This window comes from Diplotaxodon limnothrissa, linkage group LG16 (assembly GCF_057381915.1).
Source record: "Diplotaxodon limnothrissa isolate DT_005_m linkage group LG16, D_limnothrissa_male_GT1.1, whole genome shotgun sequence".
NCBI lineage: Eukaryota > Metazoa > Chordata > Actinopteri > Cichliformes > Cichlidae > Diplotaxodon > Diplotaxodon limnothrissa.
Window position 1 is genome coordinate 25,571,969 of NC_140611.1, and position 13,771 is coordinate 25,585,739.

The 13,771-nt window shown below is 41.6% G+C and overlaps 1 protein-coding gene across 2 annotated transcripts in view; it reads right to left on the bottom strand.

Moving 5' to 3' along the window:
• fmnl2a (formin-like 2a) overlaps positions 1-13,771 on the bottom strand; it is a 48,183-nt gene that overhangs the window by 27,948 nt on the left and 6,464 nt on the right. For both annotated transcript variants that reach the window (XM_085373776.1, XM_085373777.1), the window contains exons 2-3: positions 5,713-5,796; positions 2,465-2,545 (exon numbers count right to left, since the gene is read on the bottom strand). In XM_085373776.1, coding sequence (XP_085229902.1) covers positions 2,465-2,545; positions 5,713-5,796 — 165 coding nt within the window. The remainder of the gene's footprint in view (positions 1-2,464; positions 2,546-5,712; positions 5,797-13,771) is intronic.

Below are 13,771 nucleotides of genomic sequence, written 5' to 3' on the forward strand. Positions count from 1 at the left end.
CTCTCACAGTGGCACAAAGTGGCAATTGTTTGAGCTTGAAGAAAAGGGGGATGGTGCAGGAATGTAGAAAGAAGCCCATAACTCTTTCTTTTCCTCCACACTCTCTCATGCTTTTTTTGTCTCTCACTCTCTCATTCACTGTCCATCTCTTTCAAATCCCCCCCACCTACCCCTTTAACCCGCTCTATTATTCACTATTTCTTGTTCCCTCCCTCGCCATTACCCGACTCACTTTCTGTTTTCATTTGATTCCCCTGTGCCTGACCACTTGAGGTTTCCGATCAGGGCAAAGAACAGGCAAAGACTTTCCAAAATCCCACATGGCCCACTCAGCCTATGAGACTAATCGGTAAAAATATGATGGTAAATAAATAAAGAGAGCTTTGTTTTATTTAAAGGGGTTTAATATAGATCAGTTAGTCATGTAGACACAGATGACTTTAAGATAAAGAGAAAAGAAGGAGGATGCGACTTGAACCAACAACGAGTGTGCTGAGTGTTTAGACACCAACTCCTTCAAGTATGGCACTGTGGAAAATTTGCTTAGTCAAATTTTACGGGAGATTTGGAGGAGAAAGTTGAGACACCAAATTTAAAGCTGCAACCAGGAGGTGGACAGCTCAGCCTTGCTTACAATTACACCTACTAGCACCACTAAAGCTCAATCAACAACATTGTTTTTGACACCTCAGCTTTAGGCGGATAAAAAAAAAGTTAATTTGAGAGCTTAAAAAGTGCTTGTAGGTGGATTTTGTTACCTTCAGCCAGAACCAGGCTTATGCATTTCCTAGCAACTACAGCTAAACAGATTTATTACACACCTGAAAATATTCTTCCGGTTCTCTTATGAGATAAGAAATGTGAAAATTAAACACAGTGATAGCCAGTAACTACCTCATACTAGGCATTCATGTGTGAAAACTTCAGCAGCATGTGTGAAGGAAGGGAAGAGGAGTACTTCTCCATCTATAGTTTCACAGTCGGTGTCAGTTACCGAGGCAGATTTATACTAGCTGTCAACAAACCTGCACCTCTACCACTGACACAGCCTTTCAGTGTTTTGTCTATCATGTCTCCTTTGACATGCGTCACTTTCTTTGTGCTTTCTGCCTTTATCAGATCTTCTATAAATGCAATCTCTCAGGCATTACATTAGCCAGATAGGTGAAGCAGTCTCTGTGACGGTCGATACTCCAGATCAGCCTAGTTAGCTCTTTATCGTCACCATCTAACATGCTGCAAATGCAGTTCTTTGTGCCAAAAAGCAAACAAAGTCCCAGCCTGGCAAGGCCGAGAACTAGGAGTCAAACTGCTGAACTTATCATTGAAAAGCATATATTTTGCAGCCTAAGCCACCATCACCAGTCAGTCTTAACCTGAGTGGTTGTAAATTAAACTAGCATTCAAAATGCTCTTAAAATTCTGTGAGAGCCTCGTATTATTGAACTGTCAGCATTTCAACAATTTAGGTGTACTAGGAGACGCAGTATGTGCAGAGAAAACTTTTATCGCATTAATTTTATGTTCTTTCTCTTTAAAGATTATTGAAGCTACTCTTTCATTCCTGACTAAGCTGCATAATTTACCATTAGGAGTCACTCCTCACTGTACCCATTAATAACGCTGATTTTGGCTACACACAGAGAATGTGCTGTCTGGGGTATTTTCTTGCACCAATAAAACATTTCTGCTCCTCTTTTTACCTTAGTCATCACAGCTTTTGTTTGTGCTGCTCTAGCTAACCAGTTGTGCTTTAACATCTTAACTCCAGTCAATCCAAATTGAATTATTCAGCGATTTGTTGTTATTCTGGCAGAGTCTTCTGGTTAATTTGTTTATCACAGACGCTGGTCTCCCAACCTTCCCCCCACAGCTCGCTCAGCAAGGCCAAAAAGACTTCATTTTGGCAAACCCCTAAGAGCTGGCTGATACTTGTCTTCACGAAGCTCCTCCTTTTACTCCCTTCTCCCTTCCAAGCTGCCAGGAAAACAACCAGAACTGGCTGCTCAGATGACATAAGACCATCTTTATCATGTTGCTGGGACGCTCCTGATCTCTTCAGTTAGTCCCTGCTATGCTACAAGGTGATGTGAGTGCAGCGCTTCATGTGACTGCGTCGCTCTGCATTCAAGTAGCTTGTTTCAAACTTTTATTTCTCCATTGCTCTTTCTGGCAGTGCATGGTGAGTGCAGAGCATGCCCTCAGCCACAGAACAGCAGTGGCCAGTGGTTTTCTCAAACCCGGGCGGTTCCAGATAAACAACTGTCTCCTTTCTATCTAAGTCACTCTGATGCCCGTTTTGCAACTAGTTCCCAGGTTGTCTCCTCCAGAACTCATGTGCACAATTTTTCCTCAGTTGTAGAGATATCCTGGACAAGAGATAGAGGGGTCAGAGGGGAAGGAAAAGCCACAGCGCTGAAACGGCCAGTGGAACAGGGAAGCATGTTTTAGCAAGGCCACTCACCTTTCTTGTGACCGCTGGATCTAGATAACTCCTCAGCTTTTGGAGGTACGTGTGAGGCGGGTTTTTCACTTGGAATCGCTCCTGTAAAAAGGAACAAAAAACAAAAATACTGAAATGAGCAGGGGTGGGAGGAAACAAGACGAGAGGAAGAGGAGAACAAGAGCACAGGGCAGAAGCTAAACATCTGGACAGTTCTCGTGTAACAATAGTGGAAGTTATATTCACAGTTTCACAGTTTTGTTTGACAGAGCCACTTTGTTCATTCAGATGACTGCACACACACAGACACACACACCACAGCCTCACAAGTCTGAACTCATGGCTAGTAAACAGCAACCAGCCTTTATATGCAAAACAAATTTCACTGATGATCTTTTCATTAATTTCAGCGTGCTGTAAAGAGCTGCCTGCCTGAGAACTGTGGCCACACCTGGCTACATGAATGTTTAAGTCTCCCAAGTTCAACCAGCAAGACTTTTGACGCCAGACCATTATATACGATGCTCTAAATATATACGATACAGCAGATTAGTGCTGGATTTGGATCACTGTGTTGAGCAGGAAAGAGCGTTTGGATCAGGCTGAGTGCCGCATCGTAGCCCACACTGCATCAGTTTGAGACTGCAGGCCATATCACAGAAAGGAAAATGTGTTCTTCATGCAGTGCGGTCACATTTCTCCAGTGTTCTTCCTAATTTTGAATGCTCTGATCTTGTATAGATTTATAGATCGGGAGGTGATATAGATCGGCGGCTCGTTTCACTTACTAGCAAGAATATTTAAAAAGAAAAAAGAAAGAAAGTTACTGTCCAGCGTCAGATTCCCCAAAAAGAGGAGCGAGAATTTAGCAGGCAGTGACAAGAACTTGATCTCCCAGTGGCTTTCCTCTAACGGACAGCCATATCTCTTCAAACAAATGTAACAGGATACAGTGATTCTGATCTCGTTAAAGGTCAGCGACAGTTACAGGTTGGCCGTACATGTGTGCGAATTACTGGAACACATACACTTGCAAACCTCCCTCACTGGTAACCAAAAGCCATCCATATCACATGCTTTTATGCAAACAACTTCAAACTGTCAGCTTCATCAGCGCAGTATTTGCTGTGCCGCTTTTGTCATGAATCACATCCTGGAAAGGTGTCCACCCTCCGCACACAGATACAGAGAACGGATCGACAACATCACATTTGTCACTGCCACAGGGTCTGTCGCATAAAAACAGGAAAGACGAGAGAGCTGTCAGGAAAAAGAGCCGGCTCTCAGCAGACAGCAACACGCAGGCGGACAGCTCTAAAGCTTGGAAGCTCGAGCTGGAGAGTCTGCAAAATAACGAGCGAACGGTACGGTGCAAATCATGACGAGCGCAAAGACCTGTGAGGTGTGTAAATACCTCACAAATATAAAAGTGTGAATTTATAAAGACCGGTGAAATCACAGTGAGCAAATATGTTTGGTATGTAGAGGAATATAAGCGGGTTTCAACATGCTACGTGGCAATGAAGAATCCAGAATAGCAGGTTTAAGTTAAGTTTGAGCAGTGATCTTTACTTCCTGCTCTACATCTGAGAAACCTTTTAAAATTAGAGTTGCCAACCAGTTGTTGTACTCTCACAGCGACTCATCTATATGAACTACGCCTCTGTACAACGCTCCGATGGCTAGAAATAGATCACAACCACAGCATTCGACTGGGAAGAGTTGATCGTGCCGATCTCCCTCTTTGTACTCGGGATGTTTTAACCTTGCGTCCACCTCAAGAACAACCTCAACAATTTATCAATATTTCATAAATCCTCATAATTGCTGGAAAGAAAACGTTTAATATTTCATCCGCAAGGGCTGTTTTCCAGAGGGGGTGTGTACCTGTCGTCTCTGCTTCTCTCTGTTGCCATGGTTACATTAAGGGCTTCACTGTAGCTATGACACAGAAAGTAACTTAGTCCCACAGCTGCCTGCAGTGTCATGGGTATAGGTTTATTTTGAAAACAAAAAATGAATAAAGAACTGGAAGAACTGGGTTAGCAATATTCTTTGATGTCAACAGTAAAACTGAGGAAAATGCATTATTTCATTCTATAACTTCAACCTAATACCAAACAAAGTGTAGGAAAGAGATGGAGCATACTTTCAAATGACTGATGTCCACCTTTATTGTCTGAGCAGGTTAAGCTTCTAAATTTGGTTTTCCAAATGTAACCTTTCTCATAAGAGAGAATTATATAACTAGATGTTATATCTGACAGGATTAAAGCATTACCATAGTAAATCTATATTTAGATGAATTTACTGTGGTTTTTTCCTTGCTAATTTCAGTACCACACAAATTCATTGCTGTAACTTTCCTGCGCTGAAAATTAGTTTCCTTTCAGAACCGATTTTCTGGCTGGAAAAATTTCCACCATAGTTTTCCAGCTCAAAGCGGTCTGTCTCAAGGTTCCCATCCTCACAGAAAGGATAAGAAACTTTAAATTCACAATATAAAACGTTTATTATGAACATGAACTGTGGCGAGCATGTTCCCTTCTTCTGTGCGTGACCATCGAGAAGCCAAGACTGTCAGCAAAAATCACCGGGCAACGTTTAGCTTCAATGAAAGCGACTATTTTTACTTCAACTGTGACAGTTTGCAGTCAGCCCCATGAAGATCTCTGACTGCTGGTCAGCAGTCTGGTGGTTTCTCTCTGTTACAGTTCCTCTCAGGGTCAGTAACTATCAATACAGTTTTTGGTGGGTGGTGGTCTTGATCTTGTCTCTGTTTTTCTCCTCTGTTCAAGGAGGCAGAAAAACTTTCTGGCACAGAGGTTGCGGACTGAGTAGAGCGCTCAGACCACAGCTCATTGCACAACGTGCACCCTCTGTTATTTCCTACACGCAGCACTGACGCCAATAAGAGGCTGAGTTTTTTCAACTAGCTAAGTGATGTGCGCTCCCTGCTGTGACACTTAACCCACTTGACCAAGGAAGCCAGGGTGGCGTGTAAAGATGGCAAAAGGCTTACTGGATAAAGGCAGGGCAATGGAGCATGAGTGTTGCGGTCACGACACACAGTGGGGTGGGACCTTCTCCTAGATTACACGCTCAGCTGACAGTCCAGACAGCACATATAACATCATTCTGTGTGAACCTTACCCAGATGTTTTCAGCATTTAAAATGATTTAGTAATTAAGCAGCTACAATCAATTAAATGTGACTTATGCAGCAGCTACATCGGATCACATCATTTAGATGAGTGGCTGATGCTCACCTGATCACAGATCAGTTCCCACTTCTTCTCATTGTCATACTGTCGCAAGAGCCGCGCTTTGTCTGGAGGAAGATTCATTGAGTTCTGAAAGAGAGAGAAAGGTCCCAGTTAATCAAAACGATGATCAATGTAATGAATAAATACCATCATTAATCCCAAACATAAAATCAAACTAAGAAACCTGTCATCATTGGTAAGATGCAAGCATCTATACACTATACTCTGCACCAACAACATCAGGGTGTCCGTGGCTCCCAAAGAGAGTAATTAAGAGATTGCAAGCTTAATGGACCTCTGACCTAACAGCTGGTTACGGGCTCTCTCGTTGCTAAACATAGCAATGAGCAGGCAACAGAAGAGTTACATTAGCCAAAGTGTGAGTGAGGATCATTAGGGAAAGGTCGCCAAAAATGTTTACATGTGCTCTTCCCTCCTGTTCATTTGGGATAATCCAGCTGTAAATGAAACTGACCCCTCCCTAAGGCGTCTTAGAGGTTTTACAAAAATGGGCCACAATATATAAACAGAAAACAAAAGGAAAGTTTAGAAGGAAACACAAAAAGTTCCACTCTGTTAAGAAGAAAATATTCTGTTCTGTAAACAAGATTGGACAAACAGCGCACAGAAAAAGATTTTCTATGATTAAGGAAATCTGACCATGAATTTGTTTTCCAACTAATGTGTGTGTGTGTGTGTGTGTGTGTGTGTGTGTGTGTGTGTGTGTGTGTGTGTGTGTGTGTTAGTTTGAGCCTGTTGCTAAGTAGAATTTTTTTTACATTCCTTACAAGATTTTTGCCATCAGTCTACAAATAAAATATCAAGTCTTCCACTAACCAAACAGCTGATGGTTTATCTGTCTTGCCAGATACAGAAATCTGCTGAGGCAGGACAGGTAAACATCTAACCCTGCTTTCTAAGTTACTGCTATGACTCTTCAGCCAGTTATCCCAGGGCAAGAAACGAAGGCGTAAGTACAGAAGTGAGTCTGAAGTAAAGGTGGATGCTCTGAACATCTTTCAGTATTTTGCTTTGAAACTTTTTTTTTAAAGCTGTTCCTCTTTGATGAGGTTAAGCAAGTGATTTCCTGTGAAGAGCCTGTTGTTCAGTCACACCTAATGTGACCCATGTGTTGGCGAACACATTAAGACTGAAAATAAGCTTAGATCGTGCAAAAAAACACAACTCTTGCACAACTCTTTCTCTTTATCCGGTTTTACTTTATCGACATCTGCTTCATGTACGAACACCTCTGCAGCTGTCCAAAATGTTGCACTTTCCAGCATTATTCACCACACCCTCGTGTGGATTTAGAAAGGCTACAAACAATTATCTAGCGCTCCCAGTATGCTGCGCAAAGAACATGGAAACACAAGTGCGACCCAGCTGGATACTGGTTAACCAGCTATTCTTATAGAAATAAAACAGAAACACATTAAGAGCACAAAAATAGCATAGAGGTGTATAGCTAAACTGAGTGTTTCTGCAGCTTTCGGTCATAGAGAATACACAATAATACAGATGCACAATACAGCTGTGTGAGAGAGAGCCATTCAGCAAAGAGCAGGGGAAAAAATTAGAAAACATAACCATTAGAGTTGAGGTTGTTTTTCCCATCCACACTGGTTGGGCTGCATCATCTATCAGAGCGGGTACCGCACTCAGCTTCTACTTTTCCTTGTTCTAACGTTTGAGTCTAAGGTTTATTTATTAGCACCCGGCGGCTCTTTTTTACTTCTCATCCGTAAATAATCTGCTCTTTCACGTGATTCGGTTTATTTTGAAAAGTCTCAACAGGATCTTGAGCTTTATTGTGAAAGGTTTATGTGGAACACGCGATGGTGTTACCGTCGTTGTTGCTAACCACAACGCTTAAAAACAGGGGCTTGTCCGTCTGTAGTGTGGTTATATAAAATATAAGAGAAAGAGAGAACTTTAAGAAATGAATATAGCCACTACAGTGACCATCAAAACGATGAAAAAACATTGCCGTAAAGAGTTTATTTTGCGACACCACGAAACAAACAATAGCGTAAAATGAAACAACAGCCCTACTTGCACCACCTATTATTTTTTTTGTTTTGCCTCCTAGAAGACAGACTTCAGCCAGCAGTGTTGGGGATCTTCTGAAAACTGATGGAAATATGAACATAGAAAAGTATCCTCAGAGTCTGATCCACCAAGTATCATCATCTGGAAAGCTTTTGATTTTTCAGCCTAACATTGATCCCAAACAGTGTCAGTGCAGTGAAACCCCGCATGGATAGAACAAACACGGAGTCAAACACTATCAGCCGTGGATTGGCCTCCCCAAACCATGGACCTCAACATTACTGAAACAACCTGTAATCATCTTGGTGACAAATGGAACGAAAGGCAGCCAACATCCAAAGCTCTGAATGTCTTTTAAGAAGCCTGGAGAACTATTCCTGAAGATGACTTAAATAAATTACAAGAAAGCTTGTGTAAGATAGTTCAGGCAGTGTTGAAGAATAAATGTGGTCATACTAGATATTGACTTTCAAACTTGCTAGAATTGCACAAACTATTTTCTCTTATATACTGTTATACACTCTTATATAAATTGTTCACCCCTTTCTCATTTTCATGGCAAAATAGTAAAAAAAAATAGGGGTGGCTAATGGATATGGTAAAAACTCAGGTTGTAGCCTGTAGATATTTAACTAAAGGAAATTGAATTAGTATTCTGCCGAAGCTTTGAGTCGAATGATCGCTGCTGTGCTGACTGCAGGGAATTGGGAGTCATAAGGGTTCTATTGACTCATTCTGGCTGCTGACCAGATGACTAGGCTTTGTATCCATTCGTCTTCCCTAAACACATTAAAATACAATCTGACGCCTGAGCGGACGGTCACATTAAGTGACAGAAAACCACCAGCGGGTTTACTATGTTACACACAGAAGTGCTTTTACATTTTGGAGAGAGAAACCTGAAGGAGGGTAGACTTTTACTTCTAAACGTCTACCTTGTTTTGTTTGGAATTAAGAGTACCTTTGGCCTGGGTGCTTGGGTGGTTTGCTGAGTCGCTGTGGGTGCACTGAACTGCTTGGTGAGGCTCCAACTAAAGCAAAAGACCACTTCTACCAGCCTTCATTTCATCCCACTGCTAATGAGCTGTGACAAGCACTCAGCTCACTGGGTTACCCCATGTCTACAACCACACTGGTATCTGTGCAACTGTGTTATTAATGGGGTGCAGCTGAGGAGGGCTGGGCAGCTTTTAACCAACACCTGATGGCAGACCACCCTGACGAATACGCACCTAAATTTAACTGGTTAGTAAAACAGTAAAGCATAACAGAAATTTGAGACACAGGCAAACACGCTAAAAGGATGCACTCATTCATGCTGAAAATTAATAATAATCTGATATAAAATGGTGGCAAAGCCATTTTAAGTATTGGTAAAGCAGATGCGTGCAACCAGTGCAGCTGCAAGGAAGTTTAAATCCTAAAAAAGCACAATGAAAGGGATTTAGTCAACAAGACAATCCTGTTGGGAGACCCTGACAAAGCATCGGAGACTCCCTCCAGACGGCAACAAAACGCAAACGACAAGAGGGAGAAAAATTCACTGTGCTAGATGACCATCCCCTCTCAGTGAAATGTGGGGTTTCAATGCTCTCCAGCCTCCCTTCATGCTGCCAAAGTCACATTTCATCTCCAAAGCAGCTGTCCCACATCTGTACAGTTACTGAGTGAGTTCCTTTAGAAACAAAGCTGTAGCCTGAACATGAATCCAGGTCATTAATAACTGTCAGTACTGTGGAGACAACGAGCCAGTATGTCGTGCTAAACTATGCCATATTTACTCAGATACAGGGGGCCAATTTTAGTGTAGCTCAACTTTAACAGTTGCTACTAATAACTTTATGCCAATGTTTAACTCACATCAGAACTTATTAGAGCCCACGTATCCTATCATTATCCAGCTTAAGTCATAAAAGAAGTAAAAATAGACTGCTGGCTCAAAGCCCACCAACCACCACTACCTACCAGGAGGTCTGCTCAGGCACAGCCTTCACAGCACAGCTGGCTAGAAAAGCAAACACACAGCCCACATGAAGGACCTGCTTCAGTCAGTAATGCTGCTACAAGATCTAAACTATATTGACACAACTGGCTAACTAACTACTTGCTTTGGAACGTGTCTAAAATGTAGTGTTTTGCACCTTTAGGTGTGCAAACATACACACACACAAACAAAACACACATTTTTATTTCCATTTTCTTAAAACACCCTGCAGGTCTTCAAATGTGTCACAGAACAAACTAGGAGTAAAACATATACTGTGAAGTATACATAAAAATAGTTATAAACTTCATAACGTCTTTGATGGTAACTGCAGTTGAAACATAGATCTGGGATTAAGGAGAAGCACTTGAATTTTCTGTGACAGCCAACAAAAAAAATGATAAAGCACCAATTTTACATCAGATAGAATCCACAACCACATGTTCACATCATCACTCCACATGCTGCCTGCTGTGATCTCACATACCAAGCAATTTTGGCTTGAGCGAATGCAAACAAAAGAGCTCGATCCAACTAGGAAAATCAAGAAACCCTGGTAGACCACCTATTAAAGAAAACATCCACTTTCAGAACATGCTCCACTGCGTTTACTTGTGTTTACTACACAGTAACATGAGACAGAACCTGACAAAAGTGTGCCGTACATCACCTCACTGTCACCAGCTCTCCTCTCAGATATCTTTCAGCGCAGTGATTGGTTTCTCCTTGAGGATTTGGGTTGCCATGAGTTGGTAGCAAACCCACGCTCCCCTCTTTCTTCCTCTGCGTCTACCTTCTCCCTGCTAACGCACCACAATCCAGAAGAACTTAATCTCTGTGTTCAAACCAACAGATGCGGCATAACTGTTTTGTCAGCATTAATGAAACTAATGACCTTAATAGAAGACCCGTCTTTCTGCTGTAAACAACCAATTTGCATCATTCAAAGCCACGTTCCGACCTCTAATCAATTGCTTTTCGCTAAAACGTCTCACTTGTCTTTTTAAATGAGCAGACTGATGCCACGCTGCGTGCCACAACAAGAAAACCTCACATTGCATCAGTTATTAAAAACTAGTCAGAGCAATAATCCTCAAATTGCTCAACGCTACGGAAATGACTGGATGCTGTACTGGTCTCTCCCAATGCTTGCTTCATCAAATGCTGGGGTGTTTTGTTTCTGAGGCATTTACAAATTTATATTGAGGTTAATGCTGCGCTTCAGGCTAGTGTGAGTTGTAAAACACCATCCCTATGAGTATTAATATGTGACGGCAAAACTGCATAATAAATGATTCACTTCACTTCTTGCTTTTCACGTTAACCTTCAGGGGAGCGGATCTGTAATCCCTGGCTTTCTTGGGGGGCACAGGTGTCCCCTGTCTGTCCTCAGATTAGCTTTGTAATCCCCAGGACCCCCCTGACCTGACAGTAGCGTTTGTGTTTGTGAAGCTGTTCACTAGAATGCCTCTTGACCACTCGGTGAGTCAAATGTTTTTGCCTCTCGTTTTACACATTCCAACGACATTTCATCCATTTACCTCACTGCGCTCACCGATAACATGACATACTGGACTTAGCAGACCATCTGTCAGCTTCACACTCTCTAACAAGAGTGGGTACTCGCTATTCTCATTTTATCCACGCTGCTCACAATGCCATCAAAGTGCCTTCAGCAAGCCTCGCCACAAATGCAGCGAAACGCAGAAGAAGTCAAATGATCGATGTTGAAATCGGAGCCCAACAGCTTTGTTCAATTTTAAAGCATGACACAGAAAAAAAAATCTATAACACTTTGTGGGTAAAATACACAAAATATTGCAAAAATATGTTTAAGTTGTGGATTAAAAAGAAAGGAAAAAAACTGTGGCTTGAGTGCTGGATGCTATCCAAATTCCGGAAACATCATGGAGGTGGTGTGGAACAGCAGGAAGCTATCCAAATAAAACAAGTGATACATGAACACAGAGGCGCTCTGGCCAGACCAGATGTTGTGAGGTTGCGAAAGTGACTGGACTGAGGTGGAGTCCACGTTCCAGAGCGAATATGAACCCGAAATGTTGTTTGTTCAAAACAGTTAATAAAAAATGGCTCGGCTGAGTTAAAAATGATGAGAAAAATTAGTTTACATGGATTATAATATTTAAAAGAACCTTTTAAATCTTCCTCCTGTGGCAGGAAATCTTCAATGAAATGAAAAAGAAGCCGGATGATTTAATACTACTGCTCAATAATAGCATTTAATTTGTCCTTTATTAAGCCTGACAAATACAACCAGCTTAGTGCCTAACTGTAAGCTGTGACAATGATGGCCACATTTGTGTCACTGTGTCGCATTTAGATCTGTAATAAAGTAAAAGTATTCAGCATCCTGTTTTATGTGTGCATTTGGGTGGGTGGGGGTTGTTTTTTATCCTGTTATACACACTTATTCATTAGTCACAAGAGTGGAATTCAAAGGTTAAATGCAATAACGAAACTGATTACATACAAACTTCACAAGAAAAAGTGATAAAATAAAAAGCCTTTGAAATGGCTTCCATGATGTCACCCGCACGCACTGATGGCAGGCATGACGTAACCTGAGAGCTGAGTGCTTTCGCTTTATTTTCACTGGAAAACCAGGAAGCTTTACCGTTGCTTCGAAAGAATTACTGTCCCCTAGTTTGCAGTTTCAACGCCTTTATGTGGCACCGCAGCTAAAACATTACTTTCCTGCTCTGTGACACTTCTGGAAGGCGTGCAAACATTTCTGACAGAATCATGATTACCTCCCCCACAAAAAAACCCCCAAACACACCTGTAAATTTTGACCCTCCAATCCCACCCTGTCTAAACCAGCATCCCTCAAACGCCAAAGAGCCGTACACTCACTTTTTCTAACGAGACGATAGAGGCACTCTGAACAGCAGGTGCCCGCCACAAAAGTACACTTTTGCATGGGAGCTTGAAACCACATGATTACTGAGCACAGAGCTGCTTTTATGGTATAAAAAAAGGGCTGCAAGTGGCATCCCTGTCGAGCACACGGACACGGTGCCTGCAGACTTAACAGTGTGGATCAAACTGTTCAAAGCTGAAACATCTGAACACCAGCGTCAGTGATCACAGGTATTATTCAAACCTGTTCAACTGTCCCATGGTGAGCATCTTAATACAAGATTTTCATAGGAGAGGAAAATTGCCTGCTCACCTGAATTTGAAGGATTCAATCTATTATTATATATTATAGATTTATTTTATAGGTGCATAAAATTATTTACCATTTGTTGGTAACGTGTTTTTTTTTAACGAAAAAGCAATCTGAAGCTTCTACTGTAGGAAAGAAACAAAACTGATGTCTTGCCAATTTCCTATCTCTGTTTTTGAGATTTACTGGAAGCGCTTGAGTTGGTACTGAATCCAAATCATAACCCCGGATAGGCTGGTGCTTCTCTGTAGCTACTTGTAAAGAGTCTAGAGTAAAAGGCAAATCTTCTGTCCAATAAAACCTGAAACAGCAGACTGCCACATTGTCTTCAGGTCTAATGGAGTCCATTCAAATTCAACAGCACCTCCCATTCTGCTCCGCAGATGTTAATTCTGGCAAGTTGCTACCCGACAGAACCTGCCTTTTTTACTGTGGCCATTTCAAAAGCAGCTTATGTCTCACAAAGAATAAAATAATAAAAACGTACTAAAATAAAAGCCTGAAAAAGAATGTTAAAGCTAACTTTTGAGACAAAGTGTTACATCACATCACAACTGAGGACAAAAATTAAGCTCAAGGCCCAGGATTGACAAGTGTCAATCCCAGAGGATAAAGTGTATCCTTGTCATAATGACACTAATAACTGATGAATTTGCTGGAAGTTTTAGATAAAACTCAACATCATTAACATTAACTAATTCTTAAGAGGTCACAACAAAACACCCACTCTTATGCAGAACTTTGACAGACCAAGCAGAATGTCTTTCTAGTGCAGCTGCCACCTTGGAGCCTGGACAGATCCTGACCATAATGCACTTCTCAAAAGAGCTGCAACT